We start from the raw sequence: 22,969 nt of genomic DNA on the forward strand, positions 1-22,969 counted from the left end.
TTATATTTTTAATAAAATATTTTTAAACTAATGATGATAATGTTATATTCCTTCAAGTGTCTTTTTAATATTTTTTCTAACATTGAACGCTCTTTTAATACACTATGGCCCCGGGATTTTTCTTTTTTTTACAGTTTTCCTCAACAAATATACTTCAAAAGAAATTTCTGAAATACATAGAGATTTTATGGTAAAATGGACAATAATCTGCCATCGGAAACACTGGCAAAACATCCCTTATCATCTCCCTTTCGGCGACTTCCGTTCCCCCAAATCCAGTCTCGCCCTCGCCCTTGTTTAACGTACTCTCCTCAGAAGGGATCTTCGCAATGACGAGTTCGTGGTCGCGGGCGCTGACGCAGATCTCGCCTTACACTTTTGCCTCCATCGGCATCGCTATCTCCATCGGCGTTTCGGTCCTCGGGGCTGCCTGGTTCGACCATCAAATTCCTTTTTTTTTTTTTGTTTTTTTTACTGGATCTGGCTGATATCTCTCCTGTGGGCGCTCAATTCCTCCAGGGGGATTTATATTACCGGGAGCAGCTTGATCGGCGCAGCGATCAAGGCCCCCAGAATCACCTCGAAGAATCTTATTAGGTGCGCGTTAATTTTGTGTTTTCTATATATTTTACCATTTATATGATTCATCTCTATGTATATGTTGGAACTATAGCGTTCCATTTTCTTTTCTTTGGTTCACTCAGTTAGATCTTGACAGAATAAAGTTTTTAGCTCTATGTACGTACATGATTGCTCTCCTTGCTGTTGTTTCATGTACTTTAATCTAATTCGGCCTTTCATCGGCATATACTCCTGTGGAAGTTATGATCAAATGCAATCTTCTCCACTTTAGGAGGATTTCTTATCTATTTACTGCAATTCTTTTTGGTCTGAGATTAACATACCTTCATTTCATTATGTTCCCAAACAGAGTACTTCCTATAGGTAACTGGAAAAATATGTAGGAGTTGAATTCAGATTGCTATTAAGATGACAGCTGGTGAGGCATGCCCTTCTCATGCACGACTAAACTTTGTTGGTGTAATGGCTAGGATAAGCCCTCTTAGTGGAATTTTTGGATGATCATGTATTAGAACATTGAGAAAATGGTGGAACTTTGTAAAAGCTATTAGTGCCTAGAACGTAATTCAAAATTTTGCTGCACAAATTGCACTTTTTCTGGAATCAACTTAGAAATTATTGGCAAAACATGTATTAATGCTACATAGAATTTGTTTTACAAGAAGTGGAATAGTTGTAGAAAATGAAAACCTGAGTTATTAAGTGAGAGGTTTTGTCAGCTATCTTTGCTTCTGGAGTCCAAGTGGTCTTTTGTGTAGGAGCTTGTATTCTAGTTTTATGAAATTCTAAGAAGTCTTAGAAAACATTAGAAGCGACTATTCTTCCCCCAAAACATAGTTGGTGCATTAAAGAGGAAGTATAAGTGGTGGGCAATTTCAAATTGGCTGTACCATATGGTGTCATTCAAGTTCACTAGAATGTGCAAATTTGTACATCAAAGGCTTGTAAGTTTTTTATTAACCGGCTCCAATATCAATCGAAAGTAGAATTGAATCACTAGAGGGAGCCAGATAAGATCTAGTAATTTCTCTAGTGCGATTAAAATCACACAATAATAAGTGATGAGAAACAGATCTACTAGTTTCGAATTCCATAATTACACAAGTATTGCTTGCTTAATTAAGATACCTGTGTATGTCATAACATATTAACATATGAACTTATCGATTAGAAATCTTGTGGCAATTCAAACATATAACAATATTGGTGTGGCAACATATCACAATTTACAACATGCAGCAGCTGCAACATGTAAATCTTAAATTCACATGGACAATAAGATGAACAAATTTAATGAATAAACAATGACAATGCTAATTAAGTTGCTTAGAAAGGTGATGCAACATTAAAATATAACAAACTCACGCAATGTGTTGATAATGAAATTGATGTGGAATGGGCGTTAACTATCTTACACAGAATAAAATTGATTTCACATGGAAAACCGAAAACTCATGAAGCCATGAATTTTTCAATAAACTCAATAATTGAATTATATGAGGGATTCAGATCTCTTTTATAAGCGAAATAGAGGTCAATTCTTCTAAGACAAAGTCTAAGTTACCCTAGTAAATATAACAGATTTTTTGAAGTCTATTAACTTTTTAAAACAAATATTAAGCTTTAAATTTTTTAAAACGCATCAAGAAGTTCCTTGAAAGTTGATCCTGTACCTAGACATATCCGTAAGGATCTCCACACACAATTGTTGAGTTCATCTTATTAGGAAGTTCAAATTTTCCAATTGCAACTTTTCAGTTTTCTAAGCCCTTGCAAATGAGTGATCACCTACCAGACTAGGTAGCTGGGCAGCATTGATCTTATCTCACAATTCAACCCTATAAAAGGATTTTAATCATTAGTAATATTTCAGTTATTCTCAATCATTTTTTATTAAATTAAATATAAGTTTGCTTGACCTCCCTCTATCTCGTACTATTTCAACTCCTCAATTCTAATCTTAGCACTGAAATCAATGATTTTGATTTTTGACACCTATAGACAAAAGCAAAGCTCATGTACAATTTTGGCATGCACACACTACATTGTCTGTATCTGCATTTTTTATCTACTAATGTTTCTGCCACCTGATAAAGCCTATTAGTTAACTTCTCAGGAACAACATTGTTATTGGCATTTCTAACTGTAGCATTTATGACCACTAAAGTGATTATATGATGTCCTTAGTGTTATTTTCTGTGAGGCTGTTGCTATATACGGTGTGATCGTCGCAATCATCCTACAAACCAAACTGGAAAGCGTTCCAGCATCACAAATATATGACCCTGAATCTCTTCGAGCTGGATATGCTATATTTGCTTCTGGGATCATTGTTGGTTTTGCAAATCTTATGTGTGGGTACGTTGCCTTCTTCTTCCGCATCCATCTAGCTATAGCTCAAGTAAAAGACAAGTATGTTGACAGACTCACCATCTTTGAACAGCCTTTGCGTGGGAATTATTGGGAGCAGCTGTGCTTTATCCGACGCTCAAAACTCCACACTTTTTGTAAAGATTCTGGTGATCGAAATATTTGGAAGTGCGCTGGGGTTATTCGGCGTGATCGTTGGTATAATCATGTCAGCCCAAGCGACATGGCCTGCTAAGGCAACATGAGTTGTTCCTTCGCATGAAGCTTGTGGTTGTATAATCTTGAAACATAATCATCATACATTGTAGTTGGTATGTCAGTATAGTCCAGATTATGCATTTTGTGCAGTGGCATCTGTTGTCTCTGAGGCTTTTTTTTTTTTTTTTTCGAAATATTTTTTGAGCCAAATAATGCTTATGTCCTGACTCAACTACGGGTTTGTAAGGATCCACCGTAAGAACTATTCTTGGGCGTACGCATTTGTTGTTGTAATTTATCTGGTGTGCTGTAAAATAAACTGTATTTATCTGGATTTCTTCCGATCAGTAGAAAATACGGCAGCCTCCTAGAAAATTCAGAGATTGCTGGATATGGGGCATTGGGCTACTTCAAATTGGAATTTTTACATATTTAAATGCATAACTTTGTCAGACTTTTCTCTATTTTTCATAAATGTTTAAAAATTTTAATTGTTTTTATGAATCCAACTGTAGTTATAAAAGAAAGGTTCACCTTGTTCTTTGCTCACCTGAATTAAAGTGAGGGCCTTCGTTTGTACTAGATTTATTTCAAAGGAATAACAATGTATTCCTAAAATTCTCTTAATTTTGTATACATTTATCTTTTTAAATTAGTATTTTTTTCAGAATTATTAAATATTTTTGACTAAACAATATTTTAATATTTTTCAGAGTTACTTAAATATTTTTTTTACTTATAGTTGAGTCATTTAGAGCAATAATATTAATTTTTTTATAATATCTTAAGTAAAATACTTATTTTATTAAATTTAGATAAAAATAATAATTAAAAAAATTAATTTAATTTTTTATATCCGATATTAAATTAATAAGAATAGATATATTAAGGCAGGATCTCTTAGATCATTTTTTTGTGGTCCAGGGGATGTGGCACTCGTATTTACGGACGGATCGTGGTCGCGATCCGACTGTAAATGGTTGCGATCCTTTTCTGGGTTCACCGTCTTCACCAGGTTATATCTTAAGGTAGGATGTTTTGGATCATTTTTTGTGGTCCAGGTGATGTGACACTCGTATTTACGGACGGATAGTGGTCGCGATCCGACCGTAAATGATTGCGATCCTTTCCTGGGTTCACCGTCTTCACCAGGTTATAGTTTTTGTTCGGAGCGGACGGACGAAGGTCATCCGGAGGACACCCTCGTTCGGTGTCTAATAACTTGGCCATTTATCCACCACCGGAGGCCTCTAGGTGGTCTCCGGTCGCTCGCTCCGAACAAAAATTATAATATGGTGGGGACGGTGAACCCAAGAAGGGATCGTAATAATTTGTGATCGAATCACGATCCGATCATAAATACGAGTGACACATACTTTAGACTATAAAAAAATGGTTCAGAAGATTTGTGCTCATATATCTTAGCCAAAAGATAATGTATATTTTTAATATTATTTATAAAAGTTTTTTTTTACAATATGAATATGTTAGATTAAAGAGTATTAAACATGTGAGTAAGGGCATTAGAGTCTTTTTAAGGCAATTGTATCTTTTTATTCACTCTTAAAATATTATTTATAACTAAACGATCAGACATGTTAGCAAGGGCATTCGAGTCTTTTTAAGGCAATTGTATCTTTTTATTCATTATTAACCTTTTTTTTCAAATTAAAATAACAATTCACCCTTGGAATCTGTCCTATAAATATCACGTTGCTTCAGCTGTTCATCTCATTTTGGTGTAGAACTTTGGGGGCGCGGTTTAGGGTTTCTTCTCGTCTCTGCACTCCGTCTCCAACGCCCAGCGTCGATGGAAGAGATCACGGAAAAGGTTAACAATCTTAGCGTGACTGCCGATTCCCACAAGAAGAATAGAATCCAAGTCTCTAACACAAAGAAGCCCCTTTTCTTCTACGTCAATCTCGCAAAGGTGTCAAATGCCTCATTTTTATTATCTTATTCAATGTCGAGAGTAATTTCGTTGTATTTTTATTTTTAAGCATAGATTCGATATAGTTTTTTAATCGGGTTTGATGATCTTGATGCTTAGGAGGAACTTCTCGGCCTTTAAGATTCAGTAGGCTTCAAAATGATTACTTTTATGGTATTAGGTATTGGTTGTATTTATTTATTGGCGCCATTACTTGTTGCTTGCAGAGATACATGCAGCAGTACAATGATGTGGAGCTCTCCGCACTTGGAATGGGTATTATTTCCTTGCTCCGTTGATGGATCACATTGGTCCTTGCACAATTAATATGCTTAAGTATAGTTATTTTCCAATTGTTACATTGACAGTAGAATTTTCAATAAATACTGTCTTGTAATTGACAATTTTTCTCAATTAATTATGGTATCAGTTAACCACTTGTTAATTGGGTTTGATATTTGGGGACCCTTAATTGAATTGACAAACCGCATGAGGTGCTAACTCAATTTCTTGCTAGCTTGATTTCCTAACAAAAGGCTTAAAACATAGGCAGGATTCTACCATTAAACTAATGGCTTCTGTATTAAGCATTGTTCAACTGTCTCTTTCAATTGTGTACCATGTTGAGTTCCAAATCCTGAAGATCGTTTCATTGCTGGTATTTAAACCTTGAAACTTGAGAATACACATCCTTTAACAAACCAAAATTGCTGAATTTGTTGGTTAATCATTTCCTTGTTATTTAATTTGTTTTGACATTTAAATGGACAGCTAGTGAGGTTCTTGTTTCCATCACAATCGAGAAGTACTATATTAGGAAGTTAATCCATATTTTCCTTTCTTTTATGCTGTTTTACATTAATGGGTTGAGCAAACTTTCTACTGTTTTTTTTAAGTAATCGATCATTCTGTGGCTATTATATATCCTCTGCATTTTATCTCCTTATTCTTCTCATGCTAAGCTGTACATCTTTTATCAAAGTGCAATTTGTTGCTGTGTTTGTAGCCTTTATCTTTCAATAGTCTAGCACGTTGATACATTGAAAACTTCATTAGTTTATTGTTTCCCTTCCCAGCAACATTAATGAAAGATGCTATATTAGATTTATTATTATTAACTAATTTTCAAGAGTTAGCATGATCAACAGTCTTTATTTTTTTTATCATAATCCTCAAAGTAGCACACCATTTGCAAATTCTTACTAATTCACTTGGAACTCCGCTCCTGGATAATTAGTGTTTCATCTTAAATTTATTCAACCTTTCAGCCATATCAACTGTAGTAACAATTGCCGAGATACTCAAAAACAATGGGCTTGCAGTGGAGAAGAGTAAGCTTTCATTTGGCTAACCTGCTGATGATCCACTCTTTAATTGTTCATTTATTATTAAATAATTATCCAGAGATAACGACTTCTTTGGTTGAAGTGACGGATGAGACGAGGGTTAGACCGTTGCAGAAAGCAAAGGTAAAGCATTGATTGAACAACAATATGACTCAGTGATGTTTGTTTTGCTCATTACTGTTTCTGTGCAGATTGAGATTTTACTTGGGAAGACTGCAAACTTCGATGATCTGATGGCTGCAACCGAGCGAGATGGTGGAGAAGGCGATCAGCAGAACTGACAGAAGTTTACTGATTTTGTTTTTGATTTGCTAGAAAATTTTGTTATTTCGGTTCTTTGTAATCATCTCCATGAATCAGCAGCACCTTATTTTCCTTCCAAGATTGAGTCTACAGCAATTGGTACTTGTTAATTATGACTCAAATAGGAAGGTTCTCCAGTCCATTTTAGTTGCCTTTTGTTCTTTGCCATGTCCAATCTCGTTGTTGCATTCTTGTTTCTTTATATGAACTTAAAATATATATAATATATATGTAGTCATTCCAACCATTTGATTCGATCAAACGTCGACGTATCTTGACTTCCATTTTTGAAAAAAGATCGATCTATAAATTGACCTTCTTGAAGATGAAAATCAATCTACTTTGGGAAATCATTAGTTATAATTGATCACAATGCGTGTTTAGGTGAGTCAAATGGTCTGGATTATTCTTATCTTTTACTATAGTCAAATAACAAAGCTTATATTTGAATACAAGAACAACAGAAAAATTCCAAGGAAGAACAGGCCTTCTTAATAATATAATATAATATAATTGATTACGACCAAGCCCTGCTTAAATTTCCTTTGCATTTTAAACTTTCCTAGATCATCTGCATGCTATAAATCAAGAACTGACAGCTCCTTTCTTCTCTCAACAAATTGGCAAGCATGGCAACGGAGGAGAAGCTCTTGTACTTTTCCCAAGGACCAGCCTCGCTTCCTGCCATTCACAAATTGCTCCTCTTGATCTTGATCGCCATCAAGAAATTCGCTCTCAAATACTTTGGTTTATCTTTCTCCTGTCCCTCCATTACGGACGAGGAAGAACAGCAACATCATCAGCGAAAGCAGAGCACAAAAAACACCGCGGCAGGTCTTCAAAGAGGAGATTTGGGGTTAATTTTATGGAGAATGGGACTGGTCCCGAGCCCAGAGGGCGAGCTGAATGAGGAGGTGGATTTGGAGGTGCTACTGCCTGATTTATTTACTGAGGACGAACCGAGCTGGGAGGAGCTGAGGCAGGCCTTCTCGGTTTTCGACGAGAACGGCGACGGCTTCATCGACGATTTGGAGCTGCGGAGGATTCTCCAGGAGCTTGGAGTTGGGGAGGGGCTTGAAGTGGATGCGTGCAGGAGGATGATCCAAGTGCAAGATCGAGATGGAGACGGGAGGATCGATTTCAGTGATTTTGTAAGGTTCTTGGAGGTCGGTTTACGTTGATGCATGCATGCATCAGAATTCATATCTTCATTATTAGTCAGGAGATTAGGACAGGCACCGAATACAAAATTCACTGATCTAATTTCACGTAGAATTGTGATAAATAAATATGGATGAAATACTAACAAATTATAAATTTGACCCCCCTTTTTTTCCCCCAAAACTTCTCCAGCATTATTGAAGTGGACATAACTGGACGTTGCACCCACTTCCTCTATAGCATGAACTAGATTGTCTAAAAGTTCAAATACCTTGAGAGAACAATCAGGAAGAACCAATCAATCGCTTCAGGAGATCTCATCCCTCTTCGCACTCTTTGATATAAGCGCTAACAGCGGGATCATAAGTTGCTGCAATTCGCAAATACTTGACAGCTTCAGACTTTTCACCTTCACCCATCAAAGTGCTGCAAGGGATGATGAGATCACAATCTCAGAAGCTGGATTATGAAGTTGATACAATATGGGAAAGGATCTTATACGGTAAAGAAACCCACTCTTGTATACTCACCTGCCTAATATTACCAGACCCTTGTGGTAACAGGCTTTGTCCATAGGATCCTCTGGCTCTTTGAGTTCTGCTATTTTTCTCAAGTATTTGATTCCTACTGACTTGTTTCCCTAGACCAATAAGAAACACTAGTATATAATTTATGCATTCATTAAACACCCAGTTTTCAAAGAACTGCATTGTCACCGCCTTTGCTTTTACCTGCCAAAGATGTGAAACTCCAGCACCAAAAATTGCCAGGACTAAAAGTGAATCTTCTTGTTTGTCGATCTATTGGTTTGTAATGACTTCTCATTTAGAAAGATTAAGAAAATTTGTGCTTTATTTGATATGATTACAAGAAGCGATTAAAATACCTTTCGGATTGCATCTTCAAAATGTTTTGCTGCTGCAAGAAAAGAACTTTGGGAGCATAGAATTTGACCCATTGCAATCAATGCCCTAACCAACTCAGGGTCCTTTTCAATTGCCGTTCTTTTATTAAATGTATAGGAAGAAAATTAGTTAGATACTTCATGATTTTAGAAGAAAAGTGGGGAGGAAAATAAAATTGAAAGAACTCAACCAACATAGTTCACCTACTCCAACATTGAAATAGCTTTGTCATTATGCCCTGATGCCATTTCTTCAAGGGCGAGCTATAAGATACGCCAAGCATAAAAAAGTAATAAATGGGAAATTGCTGTCTAATTCAACCTACAGTAGGGTATTATATAATTTACTTACGTCAAGTAGTTTTTGAGGTGGAAGACTATCCATAGGGACTTGAATCTCCAAGTGAATGTTTTCATCGGGTAATACATTCTCAGAAGAAATGTGTTTCTTCACAGGACGTCTAATATCTTGCAACCCAAATTTCTTGCGAATATATGGGTTTCGAAGGGATAATTGCTGCAGCATTCAAGTTTCATGCATGAGGACTTGACAGAAGTTTTTGAGGATTTTGCATATAAAGACACGGGCAGCACAAGATATCCAACTAAAAACTTATATGTACTCAGACAAAGGTTATGTTTCAGAGAAATATAGTAGTTGTTCCCAGACTAGAAATTTGCTGGGAGTTTCATCTGCGAATGAATACAACGGAAATATTAACAATCAGCTGAGATATGAAGGGGGTGACTCTTGTTTCAGAAATGCTGTGAAGCAGGTAGTGGCAACTATTATGGACCAAAAATATCAATAGTTACAATATCAGCAACTTATTTGTAATATTCTAATTGATTAATGCCATACAAAGTTAGAGGGGGCTACCTAGGGTAGAACCGTAGAAGCATGATTGTTTCCACATGGAGTCCCCACGATATGCCCAATTGATTAGAGAGTGATAGACTTGCTACAATGGGACAAGAGATCAATTGCCGGCAGGCACATGCCCTCAGGAAAAAAAAACTCCTTCCAACCCCTAGCCAACTTGGCGGTCAACTATAAGCTGACCCCATGATTTATCTTCCTTCACATAACCTAGGGATGACCTGTGAAGGGCACCTGAGATGAGCGTAATCACCTTTTGCTACAATGATTGTTTCCACATGAACAATAATGTTACTATGAATTGGTTATGAGGTCAGGTGAGCACTGCAAGTACGTGCACAATGTTGTAGATTTTAGTTGAACAGTGTCTATGATAATGAGAAGGGGAAATGGGGATTAGTATTAATGAAGGGGAACGACTTGACTGTCGTGGGCCATTGAGTAATTCAGTGTGGAAAGCATGGAACAATTACCGAGGAGAAAAGAACTGAAAAGACAAGACGAGAGAAGGACAAGGGTAGAAGGAAATCAAGGGAAAAAGGAGAGAATAATTCAGCTCTGATATCACTTGATACAGAACCAAACTAAGGGAGGAGACAAAAGAAGACTAGCTCTGATACAAATTGATTCAGAACTATGAGGAAAGGAAATGGAGAGAGGTAAAATAAAGGAAGATCCAAATACGAACTAATCCATAATCATCACTACATATAAGAGCCAGTTAATTACCCAAAAATTATCCTCTATAAGCATTAACTGCAAACTAATTACTGCCAATTCCCAAACAACAAACTATCCACTTATTGTTGTGTATAGTCAAGAAATTGGAATGATTTTCAAAAATAAAAAATAAAAGTGTCATTATAGAATGATTTGTTGGTTAAGTAGAATGATGAGTTTTAACTTTTAACAAAATCCAATTAGTCGATCAGAATAGCTAAGATCTGCAACTATAGTTGTCTTTCAACAATTTGACTAGAACTAATAAAAAAATGACAGAAACCTGTAATAACGTCAGTGAGCTGTTAGTCGCCCAATAGACCAAACTACCCTGCAATCCAAACAAGGGAGTGATTAGGGCAATCATGACAGAGACTTTAGGGCATTAGAACTAAGAAAAAACAAACAAAGACCAAACCAAGGGATCAGTATAAAAGATACAGGTTGTTGAGATTCAAATTGTAAATAGAATAGAGCTCAATTGTAAATATACCAACCTAAAGGTTGTAAATGTAAAAGGAATAATAATAGTAATCTGTATGAATGTTCCCCACTTTAACATGGTATCAACCCGAAGATAGTGACCTGAAATTCTGCTTCATCTAACCACCATGCAATCCTTCAGTCTTGCTGACTCACCATTCGTCAATCTCAATCTCACTGGTTCGCAGTTCTGTCTCCTGGGCCATGCTGTTCTCATGGTTTGGTCCGTGTGATTCTTCCTCTTTGGCTGTTCCTGTCCTCTTATCTCACTGCAGTGAAATCTAGGATTCAGTCCTTTGATTTGTGCTGACATGGTGTTTTGATTTCTTCTAGAAATTGTTTATGTCTACCCTGCAATTGAGCACATCCAGCAGCCCTTTTTCTATGTTTCATTCCTTGAAGTTATATGTAGAAACAGTAGGTCTCCTGATTCTTCTGCATCTGCAGCCTGATATGCATCAGTGCCAGCCAATCAAAGGAAGCAACTTCTACTATGGATCTGTGGTAGCATGAAGATATCTTCAGCTTCTTTCCATATCTGGAAGCAGATAGTAGTTCCTCTATTTCTCTGAACGACCATGCTGCTGTCAGATAGACTGTCCCTCAGTTGCAGCAAGCCCATTCTTGTTCTAGCACAAAGTTATATGACAGTTCTAGTTCATGCTAGAAAGGTCTTTGACCACAGGGTAATAACAGCCAACTCAGAATCAAACACATTATAGAAGCTCGCTGGTACTCCAATTGCAACCACAAAGTAGCCATTCATGAGCTTCGTCAACAACTTAATTCAGTGACTATATGGGCCTGAGGAATGAATCAATCTAAGAATATCGCCAAAGATTGTATTCTTGGCAGTAGGCACTCTACCATTCATTTATCTGCTGAGGAGCATCTAGAATTCCATAAGTGGTGGATCTTTAAGGATGGATTACGCAAGTCTATCTCATCATTCGTTCATGAAGATAATTTTACTGCTTGCACAACACAAACTACTGGATCAAACACTTCTATTCTGTAGTTTTACACAACCATCTCGTCCTATGGGTCACTCTCATCTCTAAGGATGTTGACCAAGTCACTTTTATCTTTCCTTTACCACTTTCTTTTTGTCTTCCATATGCCTAAATTTGTTTCCAAATTATTATCTATAAGCATAAGAAAAGTCATGATATCACTAAACATTTTAGTAACCTTTACTGCTGCTAATTTCCTTTTCATTCAGGATTTAAAGACTGGAAAAATGATCAGTGCAGAACATGAGTCTGGAGGATTATATTAGTTGGCAATGACTAAACACACATCTGCCCTAGTATCTTCTCCTTGCTAAATCCATGGTCATTTGAACCATCCTAGTCTACAAAATCAACAAAAAATGGTTTTCAGTTTGTCTACTTAGAGTTTAGAGTGCAAGTCTTGCTAATTAGGTAAACATGTCGGACCTTCATTTCCTAAAAATATATAAAATGTGTCTTTACACCCTTCTACTCAGTACATTCTTCAAAATTTAGTTTTAAATACATTATTACCTTCATCATGACTAGTCTAGAATGACATGGCTCTTCTTATTCAATTATCACACGAACATAACTGAAATGAAAAAAAGGCATTTGGTTGATAAATAGTACATTATTAGTTCATATGGGAATTCCTCATAAATTCTGGAATGATGTTATCTCAGTGCATGCTACTTCATAAATCAAGTGCTTTCTTTAATTTTTATGGTCAAATTGCCTTTACCATTTTTTCCCCTCGTGATGTTCTCTACATACTTCTACCTTTTATATCTCTTATCATTTGGTAGAGGCAAATTATCTCTTACACTCATCAAGTGAAGCTTTCATAACCATTCTTGCATGCAGAAGTATCTATGCTAATTTCCTATGTTGCAATATGCCTTCAGCTAGACAGATATGGTCTTCTTAGAGTCTGCTTTATTTGTTTCTACTAAATTATATACTTATGAGTCTGTTGGATAAACAACCAAATAATGTCATGTATTTTTGACGTAGTAATTCCCTATAATCAGTGACCAGGAATGTTCTAGAAGCCAGTTGATTTCATATCATAGCACAAATGAAAGAGAAACAAATTTGTTTAAGAAGATCAAGCAACACATGACCAGATTTTTCAATCCATAACCTCTCATATAAATCCAAAATTTCTTAAAATGCATAAACAAAAGACAATCTTGAATTGCAACCATCTCTATTCCAAGATAGAGACTCAGTGAAATGGCTTTAACTGTTTCCTACATAAGACACAAGATGTGCATTATTGATAAACATAGGAACCTGGCCACATAAAAGCAGTAACCAACCTGAGGAACATGGAATGCAATAAGAAGTAAAGGGGCAGCCAAGATATTGAGATACAACTTGTAGTACTGCACCAAGAATAAAACCAAAATCAATTATATCATACTACAAACATATGCAACATAACTACTCCAAAGTTGTACAATACAATGTCCTAGTTCAGCTGCAAAATAAATAGAGTGCACAAAATTTCAACACTTAATTCTGATAGCACTATGGAAACTAAGAAGTAAATCTTTTGGACACTTACTTTAGTCAAAAATCCTAAAATGCCTTTTAAGTTCGCAGCATTGATATTCTGGAAAGAAATCTGAGGGGAAAAAGGAAACAAGATCACCATTTAAGCTTGGAATTTAGAAAATAAAAGTTCAGTAAAAGATAAGCAAAAGATCATTATGTTTCTAGAGAATGAGAACTAAAAATCAGTACAGAAAGTATTTCCAGTCAGACAATTTAATTCCTACATAAGTCAGGAATTAGGATAGCTTGATACTAAGAATCTACTATCATGGATTTGATGCAATAAACATAGTAAAATGCAATAAAAACTGAGAAAGGTAGAAGACAGTGCTTGCAACTTCATATGCACTGTGCCATAAATTCATGCACGTACAGTCTAGTAAGACTTATTTCAGTTCAGATAACATAGAAGACTCCAAATTCCATCTTGAATGATAAATTCAATTGTAGGAATAACAGTTAATATTTGAGCTATTGTTTCATATTTCCTTTTAGCTACAATGTAAAGGCTCAATTATACAGTATGTGTATCCATAAATTTCTTATTTTTTTAATTGGCACCAGGTATCCAGCTTATGCCGACTAATCCTGTTTCCCATCGGCCACCAGGTAAAAAAAAATGCAGTCTGGAAATTACAAGATGCTTGCCAAATCACAAGATGACAATGATAATATGAAAAATATAAAAACCATTGATACCAGTACCTGAACATTGACATAATGCAGTCCAGAAATTAAGATTGGAAACACAGAACCTAAAATTCCACTTGGAATATCAGTCAAATTGAGGAACCACAATGCTCCACCCTGGTAAAGTAAAAATTTCTTAATAGAACAATCATAATTAAAATGAGAAGAGCACTACGGGCACTTGAAAATTTCATGGGAAGAAATTTATGTACTTCTCATTCTTGTTTACATATATAACATGCTACAAAGAATAAAAGGAAAAGATACAGACAGATTAACAAGCATTAAAACAGTGCTCATATTTGACAAAAAAAAAAATCTTCAAAACTGAACATGATTATGGTGCTATTAATAAGAGAAACCAGGCTGAAGAGTTATTTATCTTTATTTTGAAAAGTTTTGAAGCTCGAACTATCAAGAAAGAGACCAATTTATATATCTAAATTCACAACCCCCTTCATAGGTGAGTGGATATAATACACTTCGTTGGCCAAGCCCAACATATGAATGGATGACATTTTTTTCGAATAGGTACCTCCTGCTATCGAACCATGTTTAATTTGATTGGCTCCCCTATGCACTATTCAACTGCCCAAGGCTAGTAGCCACCCGTGATTTACTTCTTCCGTATTGGCTGACATGAGTGAATCACCTTTTGCCACCATGTTTAATTTGATTGGCCAGTCACTTATCCCAACAACTCCAACTACTAGAAAAATGGACAAATTTATATATTTATATTCTTAACATATTTGTTTGAAATTTGCAACATTGACACATAAAGTCATGATCCAAGAAGAGGAATTCCTATCCGTTTCAAAAGGAATTACTAAACAGCCAGCTCCTCTCAGAACAATCACTCATGGAATTTTTACATTTTAATATCATTTTATAACTGAACAGTCAAATACAATGAAAATGTATAAATGCAAACAAAATAGTGCTATTGAGATTGACAATGGCTAAGATTCTGGAATATACAGTTAAAACAACTATAAATGAAGATTCATGTATGTACTGTATCAAACCCAGGGTGACCATCAAGGCACATTCTCCGGATACTTGTCATCCACAATAAAAAGCAAGGAACCTGAAAACAGCAAAGTCAAGCAAAAATACAGGAGATAAGTGAATGACTCAAAAAACAATATAAATACTTAGTTGTCTATAAACTATTACAACATTAAACTGATTCACCATATTACATGGTACCCAAATAATTGGCAAACATCTATAGGTTTTATAAAAAGAAGAAAAAAGGCACTGTCTATTTCATTTGCTTTGTATTAAGTTAGACAAACTGATTTGCACATTTTATTGTACATAAGGAATTTTACAAAAAAAATTAAATGCATTACGAATACAATCAGCAACTCTCAGACATTACCTGTACCGTCAAGAATAAAAAGTTCCACAAGTATGAAGGGCATCCAAGTTCTTTTCTTTTCTTCTGAAAGAGTAAATATTGCTCCCCAAAACCCCTTCCTGATAGAGGTGGTGGAAATGGAGGAGGCACTTATAAAAATGAACAAATAATCAGAAAACAATAGCGAAACATACCAGCTACCATTTATGTACCCAAGAAAGAAAACATTGAAGTGAACAAAATAGTTAAATTGGTCATATTTACTCCCAAACACATCAGGAATGGAGTGTTCTGATCAAACTAGCAAAAGCAAAAAAGTTGACTGAGTCCATTCACAAATCTTATCAAAGAACAATTTTAAATAAATAGGTAAATTCAGGATAAAAACATTTTAAATCATCAAAAGAGAATTTCTATTTGGTCAACATTTGCTAAGATTAGTGTGGAAATACTTATTCCACATATATAAACAAAAGGAACAATAATAGATCCAAACATACTGTATTCTAGAATGATGAGATCCCTAAGTTTCCTAACATGTTCCATTACATGTTTGCCTTTTTCTCTATGAGATTGCATGAACTATTCAGCGACATTATTGAAAAATGGTGGGACTGGTGCCTCAATCTCCGAGAATTCAGAATGGCCTTTCAGAGAAATGGTGGTGCAAGGCTCTTAATTACTGATGTCTCATCTGGGCATAGATTCTAAATCTATATACATAAAAACAAAGAATTGCCCATCAGCACATGATGACAGCAACAATTAATGGAGCGTATAGTATACATGCCAGCCCAGTTTCAAGTGAAAAAAGAAGCAAACGACTGGATAAGATAATGTTAACCCTAGTCAATCACCCCCAATTACCAGTAGAATGGTGTCACTGAATAGTGAACCGAAACATTGGATTAGTATGTTGTCTTTGTATGAGTGATCATTAGTTTACTTTTTAATTTGTGGTTTAGAATCACAGTTTTTCATCAACAGCGGTCCTTAGTAGGACTCGTGCATGTGTTCCACTACTATCCAATACAAACACTTAGTATGGGTCTATGCAAGTATGCAACATCCCCAACAATCTGGTACCAGGTATTGGAACTTACATGCATTACCTCTATTAACAGTCAGTTAATTATTGAAGTAAAATATGAATGAAAAAGTGCACTTCTTATTTCCTATATTAGCTTGCATCGAGCATTCAAGTACCAAGCTTAAATTAAAGAAAAAAAAGTTTATGCTCTACTTACAATCATATTGTAGCAGGCTTCTCATGCTAAAACCTGGATTTCATTCGAACATAGCATGATTTATTTTCCTTCTTAAAAAGTCAACTAAAATCTACACTCCTTTGTCCACTCAATGGTATATTCCTTCCACCACTCACCAAAAGTTTAGGATTCTAAGCAATCAGATCAATCAAATGCTAGATTTAACTCTATATAACTTTTTCCCTTTTCATTAATATTTATTTTCGTCAAAATGATGGGGTCAACACATTCAAGGGTAAAACTCTTTGATGAGATTGATATGGTTTATAAGCCACAATATCCCTCGAAAAGGTTAGACAGGTGATTCACATACTCAAGATGTGGGGGAAAGGCCCATGCTTCCAAAGAAATTTGATGACGTTACTTCAGACTAGCTTTATTTCAGAGTTGGAGAACTGTCTCTCCTTATGATGATACTTCCTAATTGTATGGTTAATGTGAATGGTGAACCCATTACTGCCTTTGGTCCATGCTAATCATTTTCTCTCTAGTTCAACAATTCTAGAGATGGATCACACTGTGTAGTTCATCTGGTGGATTTAGAGTGTGATTCATATAATGTGAATCTCATTCACTTTTGTCATCCAACTGCCACCTAGTAGTTTTCTGTTACCTTTCATTACATGGCATCAAGAATATCATTTTCATCATACCATGTCAAAATCACATCTGCTCAGTTATATGCATGCAGATATCTCAGTCAATATAATAATCTGCTCTAGCCAAAAAAAAAAAAAAAAAGTTCTTACATTTAGGCATAAATGAAGAAATTACTTCAGCTTTCCGTAACTGACAAATAAGCACAGGAAATAGAGACAACCGAAGAGCCAATGTGGATGTGGAGATTATCGCCCACCTGTAGTGGTGTATACAAGGTTAAACAACATGGAAATATATTAGACTTAGAAGACTAGTTCATTTAACTTGAGAAATAGTTCCGTGAAGATTGTCAATGAAAAGTATAGAGAATGCAAAACAACTTAATGTAAAACAAATGCATTCAGCATTCTATCTTTCCGAGAGCAGGATATCCTTGTAAATCCGATTACACAAACAAGGGGAAACAAAGTTAAAGCGCTGAGATGACTTTTCTATCATAAAACACACAGCACAGGTTTGTCAGGAGGGGGAAAAAAGAGAACATTTTGGATATATTACCATGGCAGACCACTGAATTCATGATATCCATCAAGCGCTGAGATAACCGCCAGTACCGGATAATACCAAACGCTCTCGTTTCCAGAAACCTCCTCCAGAATCCCCGATCCATCAAGTGCAAGACTCGATGGCTCCGCTCCAGACTGAAAGTTACCCGCAACATTGAACTCCGACCCCGAGCTCGCGACCGAGACGTCCGCCGCGATCCCTCCGGCTCCGGATGCGAGTTTGAAGTCGGATAAAGACGATGAATTCCGGATCAGAAACTCTCCGTCCATCTCTCCAGGTCCTCCGCCGCCAACGTGGCCATCATCGGATGGCGGTTTCGAGGAGAACCAGGAGAAGGAACGGAAAGGGATAAGCAGTGTAGGAGTAGAGAATATAGGGGCGGAGTTACGATTGGAGAAAAGCAGAGGAGAGTTGCGAGAAGAGCTACTAAGAACGGAGGCGAGAGGACGAGAGTGGAGGCGGCGGAGAAGCTTGGTCGAGAGACCCATCGGGCAAACCGGACTTTCTTCGCACGCAACGGCATTTTATGGATTGTACCCCTTGCAATTTACTTCTTTTCACAAATACTCTTCATAATTTTAAAATTACCAATATATCGGCCAAAATAATGAGATTATAACACATTAAATTGAGATAAAAATATAAAATTAAAATTTAATTTAATAATAATAATAAAAGAGATTTTCAAGATCAGTAAAAGTTTGAGTGTAAAATAAAATTTAAATCTGAGAAAAAAATCAAAACAATGATAAATAGAGTGTGTTTTTGTAAAAAGCAAAACCATCTTATACTCTAAAACCTCCCTATTACAACGGGAACGAGGGCACCGTCGCGCCGTCACTCGACTGGGAGGTCGCTTTGGATTTCTGACAAGTGGTAGGCATGGCCGCGAGCGGCGGGAGGCAGCGCTTGGCCGACGCGGTGAAGCAGGTCACCAATTCAAACTTCGCCGACGCACTGAAGCAGCTCAGAGCCCACGTCGACCAGGCGGACTTCGTAGCAGTCTCCTGCCGCAAGACAGGCGATTGTGCCTCTGCCTCCAGCCGCCACCCTTGGCGTCGCGTCCTCCCCATGGACACTCCTGAGATCGCCTACCTCAAGGCCAAGCTCGCAGCCGAGTCCTACGAGATCCTCCAGTTTGCTGTCTGCCCCTTCAGCCTCAAAGGCTCCAAAGTCATCGCCTTCCCGTACGCACATCATTCTCTCTTTTTTTACACCTTTAAAAATATATTATCGTGGATATTTTCCACTTTACATTTCAATTTACTGCCTCAATATATGATGCTATGTTTTGTTCAGGATGGGGTTTCGAATTGAAATCATCAAATTTATCTCATTTCTGTTAGAATTAAGTAGAATACGATTGCTTATCTTTATCCATGAACTTTTGTTTATCTTAGCATTGTTGATTATAGCTGCCTATGGTTGGAAGAGCTTAAATTAATTTTATTAAAAAAAAATCTTGTTGCGACCTTTACACATTCATATTGTAATTGTATCTCTCGAACATATTAATGTTTTGCACAGAATTCATTTTTATTTACCTCAACACTAGATAATGCATCCTAACCCACCTGAAAGCTTACTCCTAAAATGATGATCGTAGATGACCAAGAGAGTCTAAATTCAGTTGTTCTTCCTAGTGCTAGTTATCTTTTCTTTTGCCTCCACTTTTTTTTTTCCATGTTAAACAACAACTGCAAACCTTTATGCTAAGTTTTTTGCTCTGATGCTTGACAGTTGTGAAATTATGCTATATGTGGTTACAGGTTCAATTTCAATTTATTTCCTAGAGATCGACTAAATTTGGGCATGCCTTCCTATAGCTTCTCTTGTCAAACTTCATTTCTAACCTCTATGGCTCATGAGGGGTTTGATTTTAATGCCTGCATATATGATGGTAAGTTCACTGCGGAGACTATAGAGGCTGACAATATATTTTACTATCAATAGATTGATCAACTACTCTTTTTCCAGGTATTTCATACTCATCCAGGGTACAGGAATCTATGGATAAAGAAAGAAATCGTTCTCCTCATATCCAAACACCGAATTCCTGTTCAACCACTTCAGTTGTTGATTCGATTTTTATGTCCAGAACTAAATCAAGAATTGAGCTCTGGTTGAGTACTAGTAAAAATTCAAACAGCAAAACTGATGACGGTTAGTTCAGTAGCATGATTTTTTTTTTCAGTTAAAGGGCTTATTAGTATGTTTACCCTATTGATATTTGCACAGGAGAACTTTTGATGTCCCTCCGAAAGCTTATACTGGGAACTGACCTATATGGCACAAGACCTTCCATGAGGATTGATGTCTGCAGTGATCGTCAAGTTCAATTAGTATTGCAGGTGTAATCTTGATTAGTAAAAAATAATTTTAGTTGTTGTTGTACTACTTACCCATGGTTAATTTCTTTGACTATCTTATGAAGGAGTGGTTTTAACAATGTTCCCAACTCTTGGCTATCCAGCCTGTCTTTGTTGCCTTTGGGCCCAATAACTCGAAAGAAAAGTTTAAACTAAAGCCTCCAATCATCTTATACTGTGTCATTTTTTTATTTTTATTTTGGAGAACACACCATAATAGTGAACTTAGCATAAGCGATGCAGAGTAGTCTTGATCATGAGTAGTCTTGATCATCTTTTGTTTTCTATGTAGCTTAAGACTCCTAGGAAACTAATTGAACTTGAATATTTATGTTTTTAGAGAATGTAGAATATTTGTTCTTCTGCACTTGCATTCATGTTTTCCTACCATTGCTTGCAGACCATCAGTCGTATTTCTGATCATATTGTACCTCTGGTGATTCCTGATAAATCTGGGCAGCCTAGGGCTGTACATGTGGTGCTTACTTCTTCAGAGGAGGATAAGAGTATTCTCATGGTTGTTCTATTTGGAAATAGTTTAATCATCTTTTATTTCTATTTCTATTTATCCACGACCCTTACTGGTCCATGCACTATTCCAGAGTGAGATCCAAATTCTTGAAGATGAGCACAACTTGAAGGTACGTGGATTTCGTGAAGTGATTGATGTCATCTCCAGTTCCAATAAGCCAATTATTGGTTATAACTGCCTACATGGTGGGTGTCAATCATGTTCTTCATTTGTCATTCTTAGCTGATACTGATATTAATGGTACCATCATGCAGATTTCACTTCTATTCATTCAAAATTTGTTGCTCCTCTTCCTTTGACATTCAGTGAATTTATGTGCCATCATTCAAAATTTGGTGTCAATCATGGTCTTCATTTGTCATTCTTAGCTGATACTGATACTGATATTAATGGTACCATCATGCAGATTTCACTTCTATTCATTCAAAATTTGTTGCTCCTCTTCCTTTGACATTCAGTGAATTTATGTGCCATCATTCAAAATTTGGTGTCAATCATGTTCTTCATTTGTCATTCTTAGCTGATACTGATACTGATATTAATGGTACCATCATGCAGATTTCACTTCTATTCATTCAAAATTTGTTGCTCCTCTTCCTTTGACATTCAGTGAATTTATGTGTTCCTTGAGGTTGGTGTTTACCAATATACTTGATATCAATCATTTGTCCAAGGAAATTGGTGCTTTAAGAAAAGCAAAGAGTCTGCCTTATGCTCTAAGTTATTTAAAGAGACAATTTTCTGTGCCCATTGATATTGAACTTCCTGCAGAAGGTACGTTAAATTTTCTTCTCTGCCATCCCATAGACAATTCCGCATTTCTTTGTACAACCTGATCAACCATTAGTTATTCTTCATTGGTTTGTTCTTCTTCATGAATTTCATGTATAAAATCTGACATATTGTACCTGCTAGATTGACTGTTCTATGTAGCCCATTAACTGGTGCTCTATTTCTCTGTTTTTCTGATCTGCAATCCATTCGATCCCCAAAGTTAACATTTTATCCTTCTTTCCTAAATTTCTCAGATGAAGGTTGTACCACTAAAGCCCATGGAAATAATGTTCTACGGATAACTCATTTGTTTGCCATCCTTTGCACACTACTAAAACTATTTCCCAATGGAATTGTCGAAGAACAATACATAAAGGCCATTGAAGATTATTTAAATATCTTATATCCCAGCCATACTACGATACAAGAATCTGATGAGGAAGACCCTAGTTTCACAAAGGAAAATGTCAGGGCTACCAATACCAATGACTTGGTGTTTTTGTGGGGATATGGTCATTTGACTGCCAAGGAGCTAAAACATAGTCTACGAGAAGCTCACGATGTGTTTAAGGAAGACTTTGAGTTGCGGTTCATGGATAAGAGTTGTGCAGTTATTGTCTTTTACAGAGCAGGATCCGCACAGGTTTTACTAGAGTCAATGGCATCGGCAATGTTCTGTTCAGATGGTTTATCAAAAATGAAATCAGAGGGGCTGAAAGCAGCAGGATATCAATGTTACAAGAAAGTTTGCAGATTAGGCCTTTGGGACGCAAACTTATCCGATTCATTGGAGAATGTAATGTCGGATCCAGCAGGCGGTATTTCAACTTTTTCTGAGAAAGATGCATCCGAGGTTTCCTGGACAAGTGAGTATGCGATCGATCTAAGTGACCTTTAGAGATTTTTAGGAATGAGAAGTGCAAGCAATGAAAATTTCAAACAGATTGTCAAAGAGTATAATAAACAATGCTGAAACAGTGAAAATTGATAGTAGCTAAACTAAGTTATGCTGAAGCTGGCAATCAACCCGGAGCTGCTCAAGTTCTGTTAACGGTTGCCCTTCGGGGAAGATGCTACATGCTGACTTCTTTTGCTGCTACACAAAATCTGGATCAAGAAAATGCTGTTTTACGCTGGAAGGCAATGGAAGCTTTTTGCTGAAATTGGTTTGTTACAAGCACTTTGGTACCTTCAAATAACTTTTTCAATTTCATGAGTATGTATGTGATTACAGGAATCGGACACAAGTTATATAAATTGCCAATCAAAATAATCTTAGGAAAAAAATCAACTTCACCAGAGCTACATCATATAAACAGACATGAAAGTATGAAAACCCTAAATTATTAAAGCAAACAAATGTTGCAGTAG

The 22,969-nt window shown here is 36.3% G+C and overlaps 5 protein-coding genes across 6 annotated transcripts; 4 read left to right on the forward strand and 1 right to left on the reverse strand.

Annotated features, from left to right (window-relative positions):
• Positions 1-198: 198 nt before the first annotated feature.
• Positions 199-3,505, forward strand: LOC122004850 (V-type proton ATPase subunit c''2). The gene is made up of 4 exons (XM_042559673.1): positions 199-433; positions 520-597; positions 2,770-2,940; positions 3,026-3,505. Exons 1-4 carry the CDS (start codon positions 330-332, stop codon positions 3,195-3,197), a joined length of 525 nt encoding a protein of 174 aa, XP_042415607.1. The 5' UTR covers positions 199-329; the 3' UTR covers positions 3,198-3,505.
• A 1,356-nt stretch (positions 3,506-4,861) lies between these two features.
• Positions 4,862-6,876, forward strand: LOC122004851 (uncharacterized protein At2g34160-like). Its single transcript, XM_042559675.1, has 5 exons — positions 4,862-5,080; positions 5,308-5,356; positions 6,349-6,411; positions 6,485-6,549; positions 6,618-6,876. Exons 1-5 carry the CDS (start codon positions 4,961-4,963, stop codon positions 6,705-6,707), a joined length of 387 nt encoding a protein of 128 aa, XP_042415609.1. The 5' UTR covers positions 4,862-4,960; the 3' UTR covers positions 6,708-6,876.
• A 482-nt stretch (positions 6,877-7,358) lies between these two features.
• LOC122007375 (probable calcium-binding protein CML46) lies at positions 7,359-7,910 on the forward strand. Its single transcript, XM_042563245.1, has one exon. It carries the CDS (start codon positions 7,359-7,361, stop codon positions 7,908-7,910), a length of 552 nt encoding a protein of 183 aa, XP_042419179.1.
• A 53-nt stretch (positions 7,911-7,963) lies between these two features.
• LOC122004852 (ALBINO3-like protein 2, chloroplastic) lies at positions 7,964-18,433 on the reverse strand. Its single transcript, XM_042559676.1, has 14 exons — positions 17,915-18,433; positions 17,506-17,612; positions 15,510-15,637; positions 15,141-15,212; positions 14,138-14,239; positions 13,443-13,502; positions 13,195-13,260; positions 10,678-10,725; positions 9,147-9,311; positions 9,003-9,058; positions 8,777-8,894; positions 8,622-8,690; positions 8,421-8,530; positions 7,964-8,316 (listed from the first exon to the last, which is right to left on the reverse strand). Exons 1-14 carry the CDS (start codon positions 18,409-18,411, stop codon positions 8,208-8,210), a joined length of 1,707 nt encoding a protein of 568 aa, XP_042415610.1. The 5' UTR covers positions 18,412-18,433; the 3' UTR covers positions 7,964-8,207.
• Positions 18,434-18,728: 295 nt separating this feature from the next.
• Positions 18,729-22,899, forward strand: LOC122004853 (poly(A)-specific ribonuclease PARN-like). 2 transcript variants are annotated; one of them, XM_042559677.1, is made up of 8 exons: positions 18,729-19,110; positions 19,693-19,823; positions 19,901-20,086; positions 20,162-20,274; positions 20,693-20,809; positions 20,895-21,009; positions 21,383-21,598; positions 21,853-22,899. In XM_042559677.1, exons 1-8 carry the CDS (start codon positions 18,806-18,808, stop codon positions 22,494-22,496), a joined length of 1,827 nt encoding a protein of 608 aa, XP_042415611.1. In that variant the 5' UTR covers positions 18,729-18,805; the 3' UTR covers positions 22,497-22,899. The 2 variants fall into 2 exon arrangements, with proteins under 2 accessions (XP_042415611.1, XP_042415612.1); XM_042559678.1 differs by lacking the exon at positions 21,383-21,598.
• Positions 22,900-22,969: the final 70 nt, after the last annotated feature.

Source organism: Zingiber officinale, chromosome 7B (assembly GCF_018446385.1).
Source record: "Zingiber officinale cultivar Zhangliang chromosome 7B, Zo_v1.1, whole genome shotgun sequence".
NCBI classification, from domain to species: domain Eukaryota; kingdom Viridiplantae; phylum Streptophyta; class Magnoliopsida; order Zingiberales; family Zingiberaceae; genus Zingiber; species Zingiber officinale.